The 17,967-nt window shown below is 43.6% G+C and overlaps 3 protein-coding genes across 3 annotated transcripts in view; 2 read left to right on the forward strand and 1 right to left on the reverse strand.

The window, feature by feature from the left end:
- The window catches only part of LOC116693450 (aldo-keto reductase family 1 member B1-like), a 21,282-nt gene extending 7,728 nt beyond the window's left edge, over nucleotides 1-13,554 (forward strand). The window contains exon 11 of the transcript XR_004332921.1: nucleotides 13,543-13,554. The gene's annotated coding sequence lies outside the window, so the exon portion shown is untranslated. The remainder of the gene's footprint in view (nucleotides 1-13,542) is intronic.
- LOC116693403 (kelch-like protein 36) lies at nucleotides 8-11,115 on the reverse strand. The gene is given in 9 exon segments (XM_032522352.1): nucleotides 8-779; nucleotides 1,810-1,967; nucleotides 2,420-2,644; nucleotides 3,317-3,622; nucleotides 3,800-4,021; nucleotides 4,710-4,832; nucleotides 9,584-9,775; nucleotides 11,039-11,088; nucleotides 11,091-11,115. Coding segments are annotated over 9 exon segments (1,836 nt in total). The 3' UTR covers nucleotides 8-244.
- A 1,459-nt stretch (nucleotides 13,555-15,013) lies between the features above and the next one.
- The window catches only part of LOC116693470 (coactosin-like protein), a 13,404-nt gene continuing 10,450 nt past the window's right edge, over nucleotides 15,014-17,967 (forward strand). Inside the window, exons 1-2 of the mRNA XM_032522472.1 lie at nucleotides 15,014-15,437; nucleotides 16,323-16,405. Of these exons, the coding sequence (XP_032378363.1) occupies nucleotides 15,361-15,437; nucleotides 16,323-16,405 (160 nt within the window). The 5' untranslated portion in view covers nucleotides 15,014-15,360. The remainder of the gene's footprint in view (nucleotides 15,438-16,322; nucleotides 16,406-17,967) is intronic.

Raw genomic sequence — 17,967 nt, forward strand, 5'->3', positions numbered from 1 at the left:
AAAAATGGTAACCATTACTACCACTTCTCTTCTCTTTTTTGATGCTGCAGTTCCCCTGAGATTGTGAGAAAATGAATAGGGACATAACAAAATATGTAAGTTATTTAAAAAAAGATTTTGTATCAGAATTATGCATCAGGCTCTGTCTCAGCCAGAAGTCAGGCCCTGTATTTTTGGACATAGAGAAAGCCCCTCATCCCAGTTGCTACATGGGGTATAATCTTCCTTTGATCCCCTTTCCCTCCTAGTTCTTCTTCTCCGGGGAGGGGGATGATGGTAAGGGCTTCAACGTGCACACACATGCTGATGCCCCTGCGGTGCGATTCGGCAGGTCAGGTCCCCTAAGCCATGAGTTCATCCAAGGGTAGTACACCTGAGTGGCTCTGGAGAACACCATACCCTCCCAGCTGTAGCCCCCAAGCACAAAGATCCTGCCTTCCCAGACTGCCACCCCCGCCTCGCTGCTGGGCAGCAGCAGCGGTGACACCCGGGTCCACTGGCTGCTGTGAGGGCTGAAAGATTCCACTTCCAGGATGTCGAAGCGCTCAGTGGTGTCTGCGTTGTCATCGCTGCCCCCAATGGCGTAGATGAGGTGGTTAAGGGAGGCCATGCAATGCCAGCCCCGGGCCACAGACATGGGCTGCTGTTCGGCCCACACCTCCCCGTACCGGGACGGATAGCTCAGGAAGTCTCGGCGGTACGGGCCGATCTGGGAGTCGTGGCCGCCGGAGATGCAGACCACACCCTGGTAGATGGTCCCAGCATGGGCAAAAGTAGACCTAGAGAAGACAGGATTCAAAAAGCCAAACTTAGCACTGCAAAAAATCAACATCTATGACAAAGCTCCAGAGACGCCTCACATCTTTTCCAGAGTTCAAAAAAGAAAAGAAAAAAAAAGCATGTGACAGTAGGGCTGGGCGATATGGTGATATTTCACCATATTCTTTATCAAATACCTCGATATCAATACTGCGGCGATAGTGTCGGGTTGACTACTGGTGCTTTCACAAAAAACTTTCAAAATAAGATTTTAGATCAACAAACATCAATAATGTGGATATAACGAGGAAGTGGGCGAGCGTAAACAATAGAACAGCTGGAACAGTCTGGTAAGTTCACCCTAACGCGCAGCAGCAGACAAACATTCAGGAGATTTTAAATATTACAATGTTAAATAGTATTATATGATCTGCTCGCCTGAACATCTCTCCTTCCTGCTCAGCAAATCCTCCATCATAACAGCATCATAACAGCATCATAACCGCATCATAACCGCATCATAACCGCATCATAACAGTATCATAACAGTATCATAACAACATCATAACAGCATCATAACAGCATCATAACAGCATTATAACAACATCATAACAGCATCATAACAGCATCATAACCGCATCATAACAGTATCATAACAACATCATAACAGCATCATAACAGCATCATAACAGCACTGGCTGTTAAAGGGAATGGGAGACGACCTCTGATTGGTTGTTAAAGGGAACTGGAGAGGACCTCTGATTGGTTGTTAAAGGGAATGGGAGAGGACGCCCAAAACACACCTCTGATTAATGAAGAGACAACGTCCAACCCTTTGGGACCATGCACCCGGTGCACCGACCCTTTTTACTGCTGTCAAATTCTGCTGGGATTTGGACACACCCTAAACGCAGCTGCACCATGTGCTTCACGCCATGACCTCAGATTGTTAAAATAGGGCCCTGTTGTCTACAGCCACACACACACACACACACACACACACACACACACACACACAGCAGCAGACCCAGTAGTAACATGTGGTCCTACCTGGGCAGTTCTGCCACGTAGGACCAGCTGTCCTCAGCGGGATGGTAAACCTCCACAGAGGACAACATTCCGGTGTCATTCCTCCCCCCCACGGCGATCAGGCACTCTCCCATCGCCCCCAGGTAAAAATCTGCTCGCCGCTCGTTCATTGGAGCACCCTGGGAAGGCATCAGAGTGTCAGTGTGTCTGGTGCACGCTGCTAACACAACCTACTATAGCAGCTGGAGGATTGGGAATCTTCTTTTACTCTCATGCCTCCTCACAGTTTGGTGTATTCTTTTCACAGAACATGACATACAAAATCAAAAATACATTTTAAGTGTTAGTGTGTAAAAGTTTCATATGAAATGTATTAAAGAGAAAAAGAGAAGAGAGAAACAGAAACAATTGCCTTATTTACAGTACAGACAAATGTTGTCCCCAGGATCACCCAGGTTAGACAGCAGGGCATTTCCAAGTCTGGTTTTATTCACATTCCCTTCTTGGCTGAATGCTCTGCTGCTTCTGTATGTATTTATTTCATTAGGATACTGCACATTAACCCATGTGTTGACAATTTAAACTGAGAAGTAGTGACAAGGAGAATGGAAGAGGCTCTTTGGTCCAGTACCGTGGTCCACTGGTTGTGGCGGGGGTCGTATCTGTGCAGGTTACAGGACGCGCCTCCACCGCTGTCCCGGGACGAGCTGCCGCCAGCAGTGAAGATGAAGCCCCCCAGCACTGCCAGGCGGTGCTGGCTCCGCCCCGACGGCATCGCCGTTTCCACCACCCAGTTTTTCTCATCACCGTCCATCCAGCAAACATTGGCGCTTAGCTCCTCTCCACGGTCTGACACCTGGGTAATAAAGGGGGGAGTTACAGGAATCCATGTTAGGGAGGGAGGGAGGGAGGGAGGGAGGGAGGAAGGTAAGGAGTGAGTGAGGGAGGGAGGAAGAGAGGAAGGGAGGGAGACAGTCAACTCACGATTCAATGCAGCTTATGATTTGATTTTCTCACAATTTGATCCGATTCAGGCTGTGACTAGGGCTGTAATATCTTACACAAAAAGTGCTGTGAAAGAAAATATTTGAAAACAAATATTCAATATGAACACATTTTCGGGCAAATAAATAAAGAATGTAAATAGTTACATTTGATTTTGATTCTCTCAAAATGAAGTCATCATTATTATCAAAGTAGACTCTTGCCAGACCCTCCTCCACAGCGCTGCGGAGGAGGGTCTGACTAGTTCACACAGCATAAAACGTGCTCTAGTTTATTGACATTTCTTTAAACCAATCACAATCATCTTTGGCAGACGGAACAACGATGCCTCTGCAACAATCCCGTAACTGAAACAAGGTTGATATAGAAGATATACTTTGATGATGTTCTATATCGACAACGTTTCATTTATGGGATTATGGGATTATGGGATTATCCCGGAATGCAGTGTGGACTAGTCAGACCTTCCTTTGCAGCGCTCTGACTGTCATCAAAGTGATCCGTCACCATCACACATGGGTACCTCTCCTCCAATCAGCAGTAGGCGCTCTACACCCCCCCTTGGCGTGCTGTGCCCTGTTTGCAGGAGCGGCTGTGCGCTGGGCCTGGCGTGATAGGCCTCAGCTTCCTCCAGCTGGGCCCTGCAGCTGGCATCCTCCCCCAGCAGGGCCCGTACCGCCGGCAGCACTCGGCCCATCAGGTCCTCCGCCGGCACCAGGGGGAGGCGGATGTGGGAGAGGAGCTGAGCGGCGTGGGCCGTCCGCTCAGGAGTCTGGCTGAGCCACTGCAGGGTGGCCTGGAGAAGGGCCTCCTCGCTGTCATGCTGAACCTGAAGAGGACCAGAGGAGCTCAGATACTTACTGATATCTGTATTTATATTCTAACAAGTATCTGCAATACAACAATACTACAAATAACTCCAATTTCAACTAGCTAGACTACAAATGTAACTAAAGATCAAGAATAAGTGTTCAATGTCAACACATAAACAACGTAGAATAATTACCTGGCTACTGGAGAGGTAGGACGCCAGTTTGTGCAAAGGAATGCTGTGAGAGAAGTCGGGGGTGAAGGAGAGCGTGGCGAAGCGTGCGAGGACGAAGCTGTCGATGCAGGTCTCCAGGGGCTTCAGGCTGTAGAGCAGCGCCAGGCCCTGCAGGTGCAGGTAGTTGTCCTCACTCAGCTCCTCCTCCAGGTACTTGCAGCAGAAATCCACCACTGGACCCACCTGAACAACAGCAGCCCACAGGTCTTTTTAATAATTCATCATAATAAATCCTAATTTTAATCTCCTAACAATTTCATGGGGAACATTAAGCATTTTTTAGCACTATAGAAACTATGAATAACTTCACTTGCCACCGCCAACCTTGCCCACGTTTTACGCCGGAATTTTTTGTCCCTTTTGGGTTTTCTTTTTATTACAATACTGCACAATATATTATGCACAATACTGCGCAATCCATCCATCCATCCATCCATCTTCGACCGCTTATACTGCACAATATTGCACAATATTTTTTTTAATATTCAGCTTGCGAAACAAGATGTTTTGAATGTCATAGCCTACTTGTTTTGCTTAATGTGTTAATTCTATCATGGCTAAGGAACTTTTTTGGCAACTTATATCGACCAAACAGTAAGTGAGAAGACTTCATTCATTCATGTAATAATACAGTCAAAATATTTTAATTTTTTGGTTAACTAAAAGCACATCAATAAACTCTACATGTCTGGTCCTTGATGGGATTCTTATTTCCAGCGTGGCCCTTAGTGAAATAGAGTTCGACGGATGCAGCAACGGTGCCCTTGAAAAATAGAAAGTGGAAATCCGGCAAGTGAGAGACGCACCAGATGTCCCAGCACCGGACATCCGAAACATATATATCTAGACAAAGAAAGGGCCCCGTTTTAACCTGCAGAAAGTGGGCAGCTTCCAGCACATGTTCAATGTTTTCTTCAACCAATGGCAGCTTTCCGGTGTACAGTGAGTCCACTACAGTCTTCAGACCGACGTAGGACATGCCAACCAGCTCCACCTGCCAACAGGAAGACAACAATGGAGGTTAATCAGAAGTGGGACATGTGATAATGTCTGCTTACGCCACCGACTACACATTTATCTTAACCCTCGTGTTTTCCTTGGGTCAAAATAGTTTGAATAGCAACAAACAATGAAAAAATGTCTAAAACTTTGGAAAAAGCACCAAAAAAGCATGCAAAACATTAAAAAAGTGGCAATCAGTCCTTACCTAGGTACTGTCAGGGCCCTCATACTCTGCTCCTGACTGGCTAGTAGTCCTTACCTAGGTACTGTCAGGACCCTCATACTCTGCTTCTGACTGGCTAGTAGTCCTTAAATGATGTTGTAAAGCAACAGTCTGAATTGCAGAGACTGGACTTTAAGGAACTGCTGGACACCGTCAGCTCTCTAAACGCAAATGTGTTTATCAGTGGCCCTATACCGTCAGTCAGAAGAGGAATGAGAGATTCAGCCGACTGTGGGCACTAAACAAATGGCTTTCAACTGAATTCCGTCCACTCACTGCAGTTCATTGACAATTTAAACATTTTCTGGGAGCGCAGACATCTTTTTAAAGCAGATAGACTTTCCCTTAACAAGCCAGGATGTAAAGCTGTTCACCTCTAATCTGCTTTACTTTCTGCGCTACACATTGCCAAGGACACGAGACAAGACGAATCAAACAAAAGGAAGACCACAACGTGTGGCAGTGATCCACCACAGCCCCCACCTGACGCAAGATTTGACCCTGGGACACCACAGAGCACAGATACAACCTCAACTCCTCTTTTCACCCATCCAGCACCCCCTAACACTCTCCCAACCCCAAATCCTTTGAGGAGCCATCGCTGTCTCCACTCACCCTTTCCCCTCTTTCCCCTACCCCCATGTTGGAGTTCACTGACCACATGAATCACCTGGTAGATGCTGGAACCAATTTACACCCCTTCCTTCCCCCATCTCTCAACCCCTGGCAAAATAAAACGCCGGGTTCACCCCGTTTAGTAAAACGCCGGCTCCTCTGCCAGGAAGTAAACTTTCCACTCAGACTGATGGACGCTTGTGTGCAAAATCCAGTAAGCAGGACCTGATATGTGCCGGCCTTGGCTCAGGCCTAGTGACACTCATGACTTTTTCCAAGACAAGCCCGGGCCCTGTGGATACTCTTCCTCAATTTCGTTGTTATAGGTAATAGGAAAAGAATGGTGAATAAGCACTTAACTGCAAACTTAGCAAATTTGGCATCCATTCCTCGTCAGCTACAGCCTGTCCCAAAAATGACAACACACTACACACTAGCTTTACTAAACGTCAGGTCTTTGGCAGAAAAATCATTTTATCAATGATTTTATTATCAAACACAATCTAGATTTTATGTTTTTAACTGAAACCTGGTTAACCATAACAACAGCGCTGCTGTTCTCATCGAGTCAGCTCCCCCTAACTTCAGTTTTATGGTGAGAATAGTGAATAAGAAGGAGGTGGAGTCGCCCATTTTGCTTAATGACTCATTCCACTGTCGCAAATATGTATGGAAAGTTTGCTTCTTTTGAATATGTGCTCTTCAATAAGATCTTCCCCTCAAGCGATGTTTCTAATATCTACAGCCACCTAATATTGTGCAACCTTCATTGATGACTTCACTGAACTGCTGTCTATAACTGGATTAACTCTGATTGTGTATCATTGCGGGTGATTTTAACATCATTTGTTGACACCCCCAGGACAGGGGGACCAAAGAGCTGTGTTGTGTTTTTTGAGAACTATGACTGCTCAGCATGTACGGAGCCCACTCACAATAAGGGCACACTCTGGACTTGATTGTCTCAAAGGGTCTGAACATTTCCAAGGTTGTGGTGACTGACTTGCTCTCTCGATCATTCCTGTGTTTTCTTTAACGGCACTATCTCTGTGCCAAAAGTGTCCAAACAAAGATATCAGAAAACGGTACATCACTGAAAACCCAGTGAAACATTTATTCGCTTTTCTCCTCCCCACACCCGCCCTCTCTGGGCTATCAGTCAGTGAGCTTGTAGACATTTCAACTGTAAAATTACAAATGTTATTGATGCCATTGCTCCCACTAAGGTCAAAGTTGTCTCTGGTAAGAAAAGATCTCCATGGAAAATGTCCTACTGGTGAAACAGAAAAAAGAGTGGTAGAAAGCTGAACGAAGGTGGCGAACAAATCTCCTGGTCCTTAATACACCTATAAAGAAGACTTCGCATATAATTTGGAACTGAGGAATGCAAGAAGTCCTTCTTCTCTGATATTATCTCTAGAACAATATAATTCACGTGCTTGTTTGCTACTGTTGATAGGTTAACAAACCCCCAGTACCAGTAGCATCTGAACTTTTTATCTACCAAGGCCTGCAATGACTTTGCCTCCTTCTCAAAGACAAAATTCTGAAGATTACAAACAGTCAGTGCCTCCATATCAAGTTCAGGACATGTGTTTGCCACGTTTCAAGCAAAACTAGTTCCAATATGACAGAATTTCACACAATCAACCATACAAACCTGGAGGACATTATCAACATCTGAAAACCTCGACCTGTTGCCTTGATATCTAGCAACGGGACTTTTCAAAAATGTTTCCAATTGTTTGACTTCTGATCTTCTACAGATGTGAACACATCTCTTCTTTCAGGAATCTTTCCACAGGCCCTGAAACTGCAGTAATCAAGCCACTCTTAAAAAGAACAAGTCACTAATGAGCAACTATAGGCCAATATCAAACCTTCCGTTTTTAAGTAAATCATGAAAAAGTAGTCTTTCAACAACTCAACCATTTCTTGTCACTAAGCAACAGTTTTGATACCTTTCAGTCGGGTTTCCGACCACACCACAGCACTGAAACGGCTCTTGTCAAACGTCTTATAATGACATCCACCTTAACACAAATTGGCAAAATTTCAATCTTAGTATTACTTGATCTCAGTGCTGCATTTGACACGGTCGACCATGACATATCTAGACCGATTGGAAAACTGGGTAGGACTTTCTGGCTTAGTACTAAACGGTTTGAATCCTACCTAAAGAATAGGGATTACTTTGTGTCAATAGGTAATTATACATCTGAGCGTACCAATTTAACTGCGGAGTTCTGCAAGGCTCCATTCTGGGGCCTCTTCTGTTTAACATCTACATGCTCCACTGGCTCAGATTATGGAAAAACACCATAAGTCTCCATAGTTATGCGACGACACACACAAATTTACATAACCTTATCGCCAGGGGACTATAGTCATACAAAAAATGACTACTGCATCAACAAATAACGACTGATGTGCAGAAAACAATTCTGAAATTAATGAAGGAAAAACTAGGTGTTGTTTTTGGGAAAAAAGAGAACGATTAAAAGTCTGCGCTCAGCTTCAACAACATGTAAAACAAACAGACAAAGCCAGAAATCTGGGTGTAGTCATGGACTCAGACCTGAACTTTAACAGCCACTAAGACAATTACAAAGTCAGCCTACTATCACCTAAAGAACATATCAAGGGTTAAAGGACTTATGTGTCAACAGGACTTGGAAAAACTGGTCCATGCTTTCATCTTCAGTAGACTTGCTACTGTAACGGGTCTTTACAGGTCTCCCTAAAAAATCAATCAGCACAGCTGCAGCCGATTCAGACGCTGCTGCTCGAGTCCTCACTAAGACCAGAGACTGGATCACATCACTCCAGTTCTGGTCTTTACACGCTGGCTTCCTGTGTCTCAAAGATTGATTTCAAGTACTCTTGCTAGTTTATAAATCCCTTAACGGTTTATTCCAAAATACATTTCTGATCTGCTACTACACTATGACCCCCCCAGACCTCTCAGGTCATCTGGACAGTCTACTTTCTGTCCCCAGGTCAGAACTAAACAGGGGTGAAGCAGCTTTCATTTTCTATGCTCCTTATCTTGAATAAACTCCCAGAAACCTGTAGATCCGCTGCTACTCTCATGTTCTTTTAAATCAAGGCGAAGACCTTTCTTTTTGATGCTGCCTTTCTTTAAATGCTCATTTCTTTCTTATGCTGCACTGTAACTTTTATTCTTGTGTTTTATGTGTCCTAATGTTTCTATTTGTTTTTAACTGTCTATTCATGTGTCTTATTGATTTTTAATGCTTATGACTTTTAAACTGTTTGTACTGTTTGTTTCTTTTTTAATGATTTTTGTGTAAGCACTTTGAATTGCCCTTTGCTGAAATGTCTATACAAATAAGCTGCCTTGCCTTGCCTTGCCTTACCTAGGTACTGTCAGGACCCTCATACTCTGCTTCTAACTGGCTAGTATTCCTTACCTAGGTACTGTCAGGACCTCATACTCTGCTTCTGACGGCTAGTATCCTTACCTAGGTACTGTCGGGCCTCATACTCTGCTTCTGACTTGGCTAGTAGTCCTTACCTAGGTACTGGTCCAGGGCCCTCATACTCTGCTTCTGACTGCTAGTAGTCCTTACCTAGGTACTGTCAGGGCATGCCCTCATACTCTGCTTCTGACTGGCTAGTATCCTTACCTAGGTACTGTCAGGGCCCTCATACTCTGCTTCTGACTGGCTAGTATCCTTACCTAGGTACTGTCAGGACCCCCATAAACTCTGCTTCTGACTGGCTAGTATCCTTACCTAGGTACGGTCGGGCCCTCATACTCTGCTCCTGACTGGCTATAGGTCCTTACCTAGGTACTGTCAGGGCCCTCATACTCTGCTTCTGGATTCCCCAGTGTAGAAACATTTATATGTTATATATAGTTTACAGTATATGCTCCGTACCTCCTCCTGGTGTTGCTCCCTCATGCCCAAGGTGAACATGGCGTGGAAGTATGGGCTGGAGAGGGCCAGCAGGGCCCGGTGAGCAGGGATCCGCTGCTTGTCAGCCACCAGCACCACATCACAGAAGTGGCCGCGCTTCCGCTGCTTGTTGAGGCCCCGCAACACATCCTCAGCATTCCTTAAGGACCACACCTGCCAGCACAACACGTCTGCTGAAAGTCTTCTATTCCTGCTCTGCTTCAACTTTCATTTTCTAGTCATAATTCTTTTGTCTTTATTTTTTCTATAAGAACTATAAGTATCTGTATCAGTGTCTCTGTGTCTCATCCGGCAGCGGCAGAGGGCCCGTCTATCCGAGGTTTCTGCCTGTAAAAAGACGTTTTTTCTCGCCACTGTTGTGCCACGTGCTTGTTCCTGGGACACTGTTACTGTAGGTCTTTGTCAATTATAGAGCGGTCTAGACCTGTTCTATCTGTAAATTATAGAGAGGTCTAGACCTGTTCTATCTGTAAATTATAGAGCGGTCTAGACCTGCTCTATCTGTAAATTATAGAGCGGTCTAGACCTGCTCTATCTGTAAATTATAGAGCGGTCTAGACCTGCTCTATCTGTAGATTATAGAGAGGTCTAGACCTGCTCTATCTGTAAAGTGTCCTGAGATAACTTGTGTTGTGATTTGACACTGTCAATAGGTAATAAAAGGTAATAAAATCATATTGCATATATATATATATATATATTTATTGCAATATATCGCAAAAAGTTTAAAATCTCAATAATAAAGAGGGGCCCCTGGTGATTCCAACCACCTATAGTCTTCATGCATTTTGAAAAGATAAAAAAAACTACATATTAAACTCGTGCCATCAGACAGAGTCATTTGAAAGATTGTCAAATTAGACAACAATTCTACACGTAGGGGCATTAAAGGTAGCTGAACTTCACAGCATTACTGGCTTTATTTAGATGGCCTGTCCCTGTGTTGGTTGTGTTATGCAATCAATAATTTTATTATTGATAGGCCTCAAGGACATGCATAATGAGTTTTGGTGCAAAACACAGAATGTAAAATTAACTGTTTACAAGAAAACCTTTTATCATAGGTGCTGCTCACTACAAATAACTCAAAAATAAATGTTCTAATTGAATAAAAATGTAGAGAGACATTGACATGTACACACTCTGACTGTCTTCTGAGATTCTGGTATTTTAATAAAGTCCTTAATAATCTGACCAGTGGAGATGAAACATTCCATGAACATTATTCTGTGCATTGACATAGCAGCTGGCTAAGCAGTCAGAATGGAACATGTCCATAGAAGACTTTACAGTAGTGTCCTGAAACACTGTCCTGCCTCAGCCTCACTGTCTCTCTCGCACCCTCACAACCCCACACACCACACCACACACACCACACACACACCCACACACACACCCACCACACACACACACGACCTTGGATTCACTGTATTTGGATTCACTGTCATTGGATTCACTGTCATGTTCTGCTGGGGCCGGGTTGGCATCATCATCTAAAGGACACACACCAACACCACACACACACCACACACACACCACAACACACAAAGTATTGCAATATTAGTGTATAACAACTCTGCTAACGCTATGTGCTCCATTCCTAGTAGCTAATGAATCCCCCTCTCAGGAGTGACCTGCAGTAGCTACATGTAGCTTAATGGACATTTAACGTTGCTCCCCTTTTTCTATGCTTGTGATTTGACACCACACACACACACACACACACACACACACACACACACACACACACACACACACACACACACACACACACACACCACACACACACACACACACACACGACCACACACACACACACAGTGCTTACATTTGGACGTGTCGTGGAGCAGAAGGTGTCTGAGGAGGAAACCCTGGGACTCTTGCTAGCGCATTTTGACACAAGAGGACAAGCAGCTGTCCTTTTTTTGACAATGAGACTTTTTTGGAACTGCACCGCTTCCCGGAACAGTCTCTTGTAACACAGTTACTTCTCACAGATACATATTCCTGTACATACAGTTTATTAGAACACAGAAAGAGCTCAACAATGCAGAACATCGCCAGCTAGCCTCAACACATGGGCTTCCGGTTTGTGTTTTCAAAATAAAAGATGATATCTAATAAAAGTGCAGACTAAAACACTGGAGGGATAATCAAACAGTCTCTGGTGATGATGAGAAGTACATGTGTGAATGTCTACGGTACAACACAACAAGCCCCAAACCCTGACTGTGTTAAAGCTTCGTATGGGGGTTCTAGTTGTTGTTGAAAAAATTCAATTTTTTTTGTATAAGTTAAAAAATATTTTTAAAACATTGTTTTGCCAAAGTCATGTCATAATGTGTTTTGATAAATGTAAAGAAAGGACGCTGCTAACAGGAACCACTGGTATATCAAAATGTAACATTAAGCTATTTTCACTTGGAATATGATCACACCAATATTTCTGTCATTTTATTTTGAAGCCCAAACATTGATGTTGCGGTAGATGTTTAAAAAGGAACATTCAAGACTGGCAATGTCACGGATCGTTTTAAATCCCTGGATCTAGCTCAGGCGCTGAAGCTCTCCTTCTAATGAGCTCGGATGTAACATAAGGAGTCCACACTGCAGACACTGCAGAGACCAACACCAGAGGACAACCTGACTGGAGTTGGTTCTTGCATTGCCCTGGAATCATAATAATATACGGTCTATGCTCTGGACTCATAATAATATACGGTCTATGCTCTGGAATCATAATAATATACGGTCTATGCTCTGGACTCATAATAATATACGGTCTATGCCCTGGACTCATAATAATATACGGTCTATGCCCTGGACTCATAATAATATACGGTCTATGCCCTGGACTCATAATAATATACGGTCTATGCCCTGGACTCATAATGGGCCCTGAAGACAACGCTGGATTTTGTTGCACATTTCTATGGTTAAGGAAAAAAAGACAGACAAAAAAATGACACAATGAGAGACACTAACCATAGAGACAAACCTTAGGAAAACAGGTGCAAGTAAGCAACAAAAAAGAAGAAATGTGGCTAAAAATATCCTGTACATAATATAGGCGTACCATTGCTGGGATGATGGAGAGACGAAGTATGATGATGACGTCACAGTAGACCGGCAAAAACTGGGATTAAACTATTCCACTATTCTATTATGTAACCATGTAAAAAAATATTTCCCCAATTACCTCAAAATAATGTCGTCTATTAGTTGTTAAATTGCGGAGGAAGGCATACATCTAAAATGATGTAGATGATCCAGAGGACCACATCTGAATGAGTCCAGATTATCAAACCACTGGAGAAAAGCATTCTGGGACTCTTGAAATAGGTTTTCCAGGCTTTGTGAGTTTTCTGTTGGACAACATGAGTCATGACATCATCTCTATGGAGAACATGTTCCAAACGCTCTGTGAACCTCGTCTAGGAACACCTGTCGACGTGTGTAATCCCCAGTGGAGATGACCGTGTCCTCTCTGTACTCTGTCATACCACTGACATGCATGGAAGCACATAACTCTTCTCTAGGAGTAGTGTCCGCAAGATTACTCACTTAATGCACAAGTGTGTGCATTTGTGTGTGTGTGTGTGTGTGTGTGTGTGTGTGTGTGTGTGTGTGTGCTTGAGTGTTGTTATTTGTATTTCTTTGTGTGTTTGTTAAGAAATACATTCTTAATATGTCAAAATTGTACTTATATATTGGTAAGGACCCCATTGAAACCGAGTCCATCTCAAGGGATTATTCCCAATAAAGGATTTTAAAGGATGGACACACAGAATCATGATTTCCTAATTGTTCACTGTTGGTCTTTTCTCTCCCTTTAACAGACTGGTCAACCTGTTGTACTGTTCACACCTGAGTCACTGGCATTTGATTGTTTGGACCAGCAGGTGGCGTGGTGATGCCAGGACAGACCAGCCAGAGGGACAGAGCCCAGACCACCACCCCAGGTAGGTGGTGGTCGTCCTCATCAGTGTCAGTCATCAGACAGAGCCGCTGGAGCTGGACTCAGGTCTACCTGCTGGAGCCTACTGATACGTCATCCAGTGCTTCCTGTAGTCTACCCTAGACTGCACATTATTACTAGTAACAGTCTATGTGGTCTACACATCCAACCCCTGCCCCTGGCTCTCAGATACTGAATTGTGTAGTTGTATTTGAGTGTACAGTAACACTATAGTCTTGTGTTGTAGGCCTAAATTGTTAATAATGTTGCAATGAACAGCATATCACAATATTTGTCTTGTACCCCAGTACTTGTTGTACTGTATAACCTAGTATAGGCTATGCGTGTGTGTATTTAAAAACAAAGGACAAATCTTAACATTTTAACTTAATGGAAATGAAACTATGAAACACCATTTGTGGATTTTAATACCTCTGCACTGTCAAAGTTGCACAATTTAGCCATGTAAAACCGGAAGTTCATGTATTTGCCTTCAGAATAAAACAATGAATCAGCTCTGTAAAGAAGAATTAATTAATTGGTATTAAAAAGCAAACTATTTGTGCATCCACAAATATATAATCCCTCCTGGAATGTCTCAGATATCCTCATTTAATGCATCTTCAAATTTTACTCTTCTATCGGTGTTGGTAATTAATTGTCATGTTTAATGAGGATTACTTTTACTTACTCTTGACACCAGAAGGAATTCCAACATCTCCGTCTCTCCCCATGTTCCTACCTTTTCCCTGAAGTGTTTCTAATGTGGACAGAATGAATAACCATTCGGTGTAACCAGTAGCAAAAGAAAGTTCAGATTCCATGCAGCCAGAATAAAGTATGTTTATTTGAAATGATTTTCAAATTATTTTCTTTCTGAAATCAGTTCAGTGTACAATGAATATGTTGTGTAGGCAGAAACAAATAATTTCTCCCCCGAAGCTGTCTTTTCCCTCACAGACGCCTAGAAATAATACTGCTCATGAAGATACTAGTCTGTCAAATTAATGAGAAAACATATTATTAAAAGGAAATAGTAAGTTGCTACACCAGTTTTTTTTAAAGGTAATGCTTCTAAGGCCTAGGATCGTTTTAATAAAAAAATAAGTTATGACGTACATGCTAAATGTATCATTGCCTTTAGACATTTGTATGTGAATAATTAATGTTACAACGGTGTTTTGGCTGCAGCCATTCTCGACATGTTTGTTGTACTTTATTTTGAAAGTCCTTACCGGAAAATGAAGTTGCATGTTGTGGCTCCCTTGACAACGGCCCTCATTAACCATTCACAGGGAGAAGGTGAATTCAGCGTCAGGGGGACTTCTCTCTCTCTCTCTCTCTCTCTCTCTCTCTCTCTCTCTCTGCCCTGGTCTGCCTGTCTGGTTCTGCCTGCCTGTCTGCCTGTCCTGCCTGTCTGCCTGTCTGTCTGCCTGCCTGTCTGCCTGTCTGTCTGCCTGTCTGTCTGTCTGTCTGCGGGCAACCTGATCGACTTGCATCACCAACGCCCATAAAGCAGCAATTTACAGGAAATAAACGTAGCTGCTAGAACGAGAGCCGCCTCGTCCCGTTACATCCGACCGGCTCGTTGTTCCCGTGCAGTGGTCGTGATTTTGGAGTGAAGCCTATTGTGTAGCGTTATCAGTTATAGTTCTCTGATGTATTACATCGACTGTATAAGTTAGCTGATTTATTGCTGTGTAACGTTAGCTAGCTCTCCCTGATTTGGACTGATACGACGTGGTCTGCGACTGTTTGACCGTCTGACGTTAACCGAACAATGGCAACCCAGATCGATAAAGAGGCTTGCAGAGAAGCTTACAACCAGGTCAGGGACGACAACACGGACACCAACTGGTGAGTGTGCGGACACGGTTACTTAGCCATACTCCGTTAAAGATTGTGACTGATGAATATTTCCTTGCACATTTGAAAAAGTAACTGTTTTCATGAATGGACCTTATCTGAATAACGAAAAGGCACTAGCCATTATTCACTTCGGCAACCATAAAGTACATTAATCTGTCCGTTTTTCGATCAAATTCACAAAACGCTAGCGTGTTGCCGCCCACTGCGCCGTCTTTTCTGTGGCGAAGGGTGCTAAAATAAGAGGCGTACCTTTTGATAAAACTTTACATTTCATTTAAATAAGCGCACTTTGACTAACTAGATACATGCCGAATTGAAGACTGAATCATAAACACATGAAAAATGTAATGCGCTGTATGTTATGCCTAATGCACGTCTGCATGTACCCAATGCAACTTTAAATTGCTCGATATTTTAAAGTAGTTCGACCTTCTTCCTCTGAATACGCACTAGAATGGCACATCGGGGTTTGGCTGTAACGCAAACGTGAAACCCTGATTGCAATGCTGTAGCGTAGGACATGATCGTTGGCTGAAACACATGCAGGGTGCAGTGTCCTGTCCTGGATGATCCCATCTAGCTGATATCTATTCTGGTTATTTAGCGGTCACACACGGCACAGTTCTCCTCAGGCCCAGCGGGGCTGAAGTAATGTCCTTTGTCCTGTATTCAGAGAGGAGAACGTTATAGCACTGACACTTACACATGGCGGACACACAGCTCCCACATTGCACGGGTGTTAAGCGTTTTGTGTATTGCTTCATTCTGCAAAATGGGCCTGCTGTGCACATAATGGAACTGTTGTGAATCAACAGATGATGACACTGGATAATACATGGAGTAATAATGCACGGTGTATTCTGCATCTTCCAGGACTGTGTTTAAATATGAGGGCTCCATGATCGTGCCTGCAGGACAAGGGGCGGACTATGAGGACTTCAAGAGGATGTGCACAGGTAAAGAGGAGATTTTATTGAAATATTCCACCCTGGTTTTTATCCAAGCCTGGCCAGTGTAATGCGTTTGTTTGCGTGCGCGTGTGTGCGTGCGCGCGCGCGCGCGCGTGTGTGTGTGTGTGTGTGTGTGTGTAAACAGCCTACATGCCCCACAGCTTGACTTGGCAGGACACTAATCTTTTAAGGCTCTGTCACCCATTGGCCTTGGGCCTTGCAGCCTAACTACACTGTCAAAGCACTTACCACTGTATGCATTGCATAATCTGTTGGTTTTACAATATCCAGTGCATGGTTTTTACAAGGTGAAACATTTAAGGTCAATCTTTTGAATAGCAGCACAAAATAGTTTCCTGGTAAAACTATTTGCTCTGGGAACATGTAGAAGCCAACTCAAGTTCTCAAAACCAAAGAAGCGAAACATACATGATTAAGAACTGTGTGTGTGTGTGTGTGTGTGTGTGTGTGTATTCACTGCACAGCACCGTGCTATCTATCTGCATGGAACCCATTTTTGTTCATCCCAAAGAGAGGAAAAGGAGAATGATGCTTAATGAATCCCAGTGAGCTAATCGAACTAAAGGGTGCTGGCTTGCTGTAGAAAAACTAAATCTCCCACTGTGTAATGTCCCCTCTTCTGCTCAGATGTTGGGTGTGGCTCTTTCGGATGCTTGCTCTTGTTGTCTTTAAATCTTGCTGCCTCGGGCCTGTACTTTTTTTTTCTTTTTCTTCCTGATGTTTCAGAGCTCACATTCCTATGTTGAAATAACTCATTTATCACCATGCTTTACTGCAGTCTGGTGGTGCGTTTGCCATTGGTTCCTGTTCAGAGATGACACACACACACACACACACAGACACTATCAGACATGTTACTGTCTGTGGGCTTGTTTTCCTTATTTAGCAGTGAAGTTGTAACTCTGGGTGGAGGAGGAGGAGCTGATGATGCACACAGCTCAGCGACTGAGGCTTGAAGAGGACGGCTCCCTTTCAATATTGAAGTTGAAGTGATCCAGTGGCAGGAAGTAGAAACAGATGAATTACGGCATGTACAACCTCCTAGATCAATGCAAGAGGATACTGCATGCAGGGCAGGACATGTTCTAAATCCTTTCTTTTTCTGCTCAAACAATAACAACCAATAACTTGTTTAATAAATGATTCATTATGGATCACCAAACTGTCGGCTTATGATCAATTGAGTCGCGAATGTCCCCTGATAAGAAGTTTCCCAGTTTTCTCAAGTCTTCAAAATAGATTTGTAGTGTTGTAACCATGTTGGCGACGTTGCTCTAGGGGTGGCAGTGTAGGCTGCAATGACTGATGATGAGTTTGGTACAAACATTGATTGTCCCCACTGACTTTTCCTCTAGTGCCACCATAACGTTATTATTTTGGATTTTGAAACCCTTTTTGTCGGGGGTTAGGGTTATTAATAACTCGGTTCAGGTATTCTAGATCCCCAGAGGATGGATCCTAATGACTTCAGGTAGGAAAGTCTGCACGATTGGAAAGTAGCATCTCTGACTAACTCCTACCCTGTCCTCAGTGCCCCCCCCCCCCCC

The sequence above is a fragment of the Etheostoma spectabile genome, chromosome 8, assembly GCF_008692095.1.
Source record: "Etheostoma spectabile isolate EspeVRDwgs_2016 chromosome 8, UIUC_Espe_1.0, whole genome shotgun sequence".
NCBI classification, from domain to species: domain Eukaryota; kingdom Metazoa; phylum Chordata; class Actinopteri; order Perciformes; family Percidae; genus Etheostoma; species Etheostoma spectabile.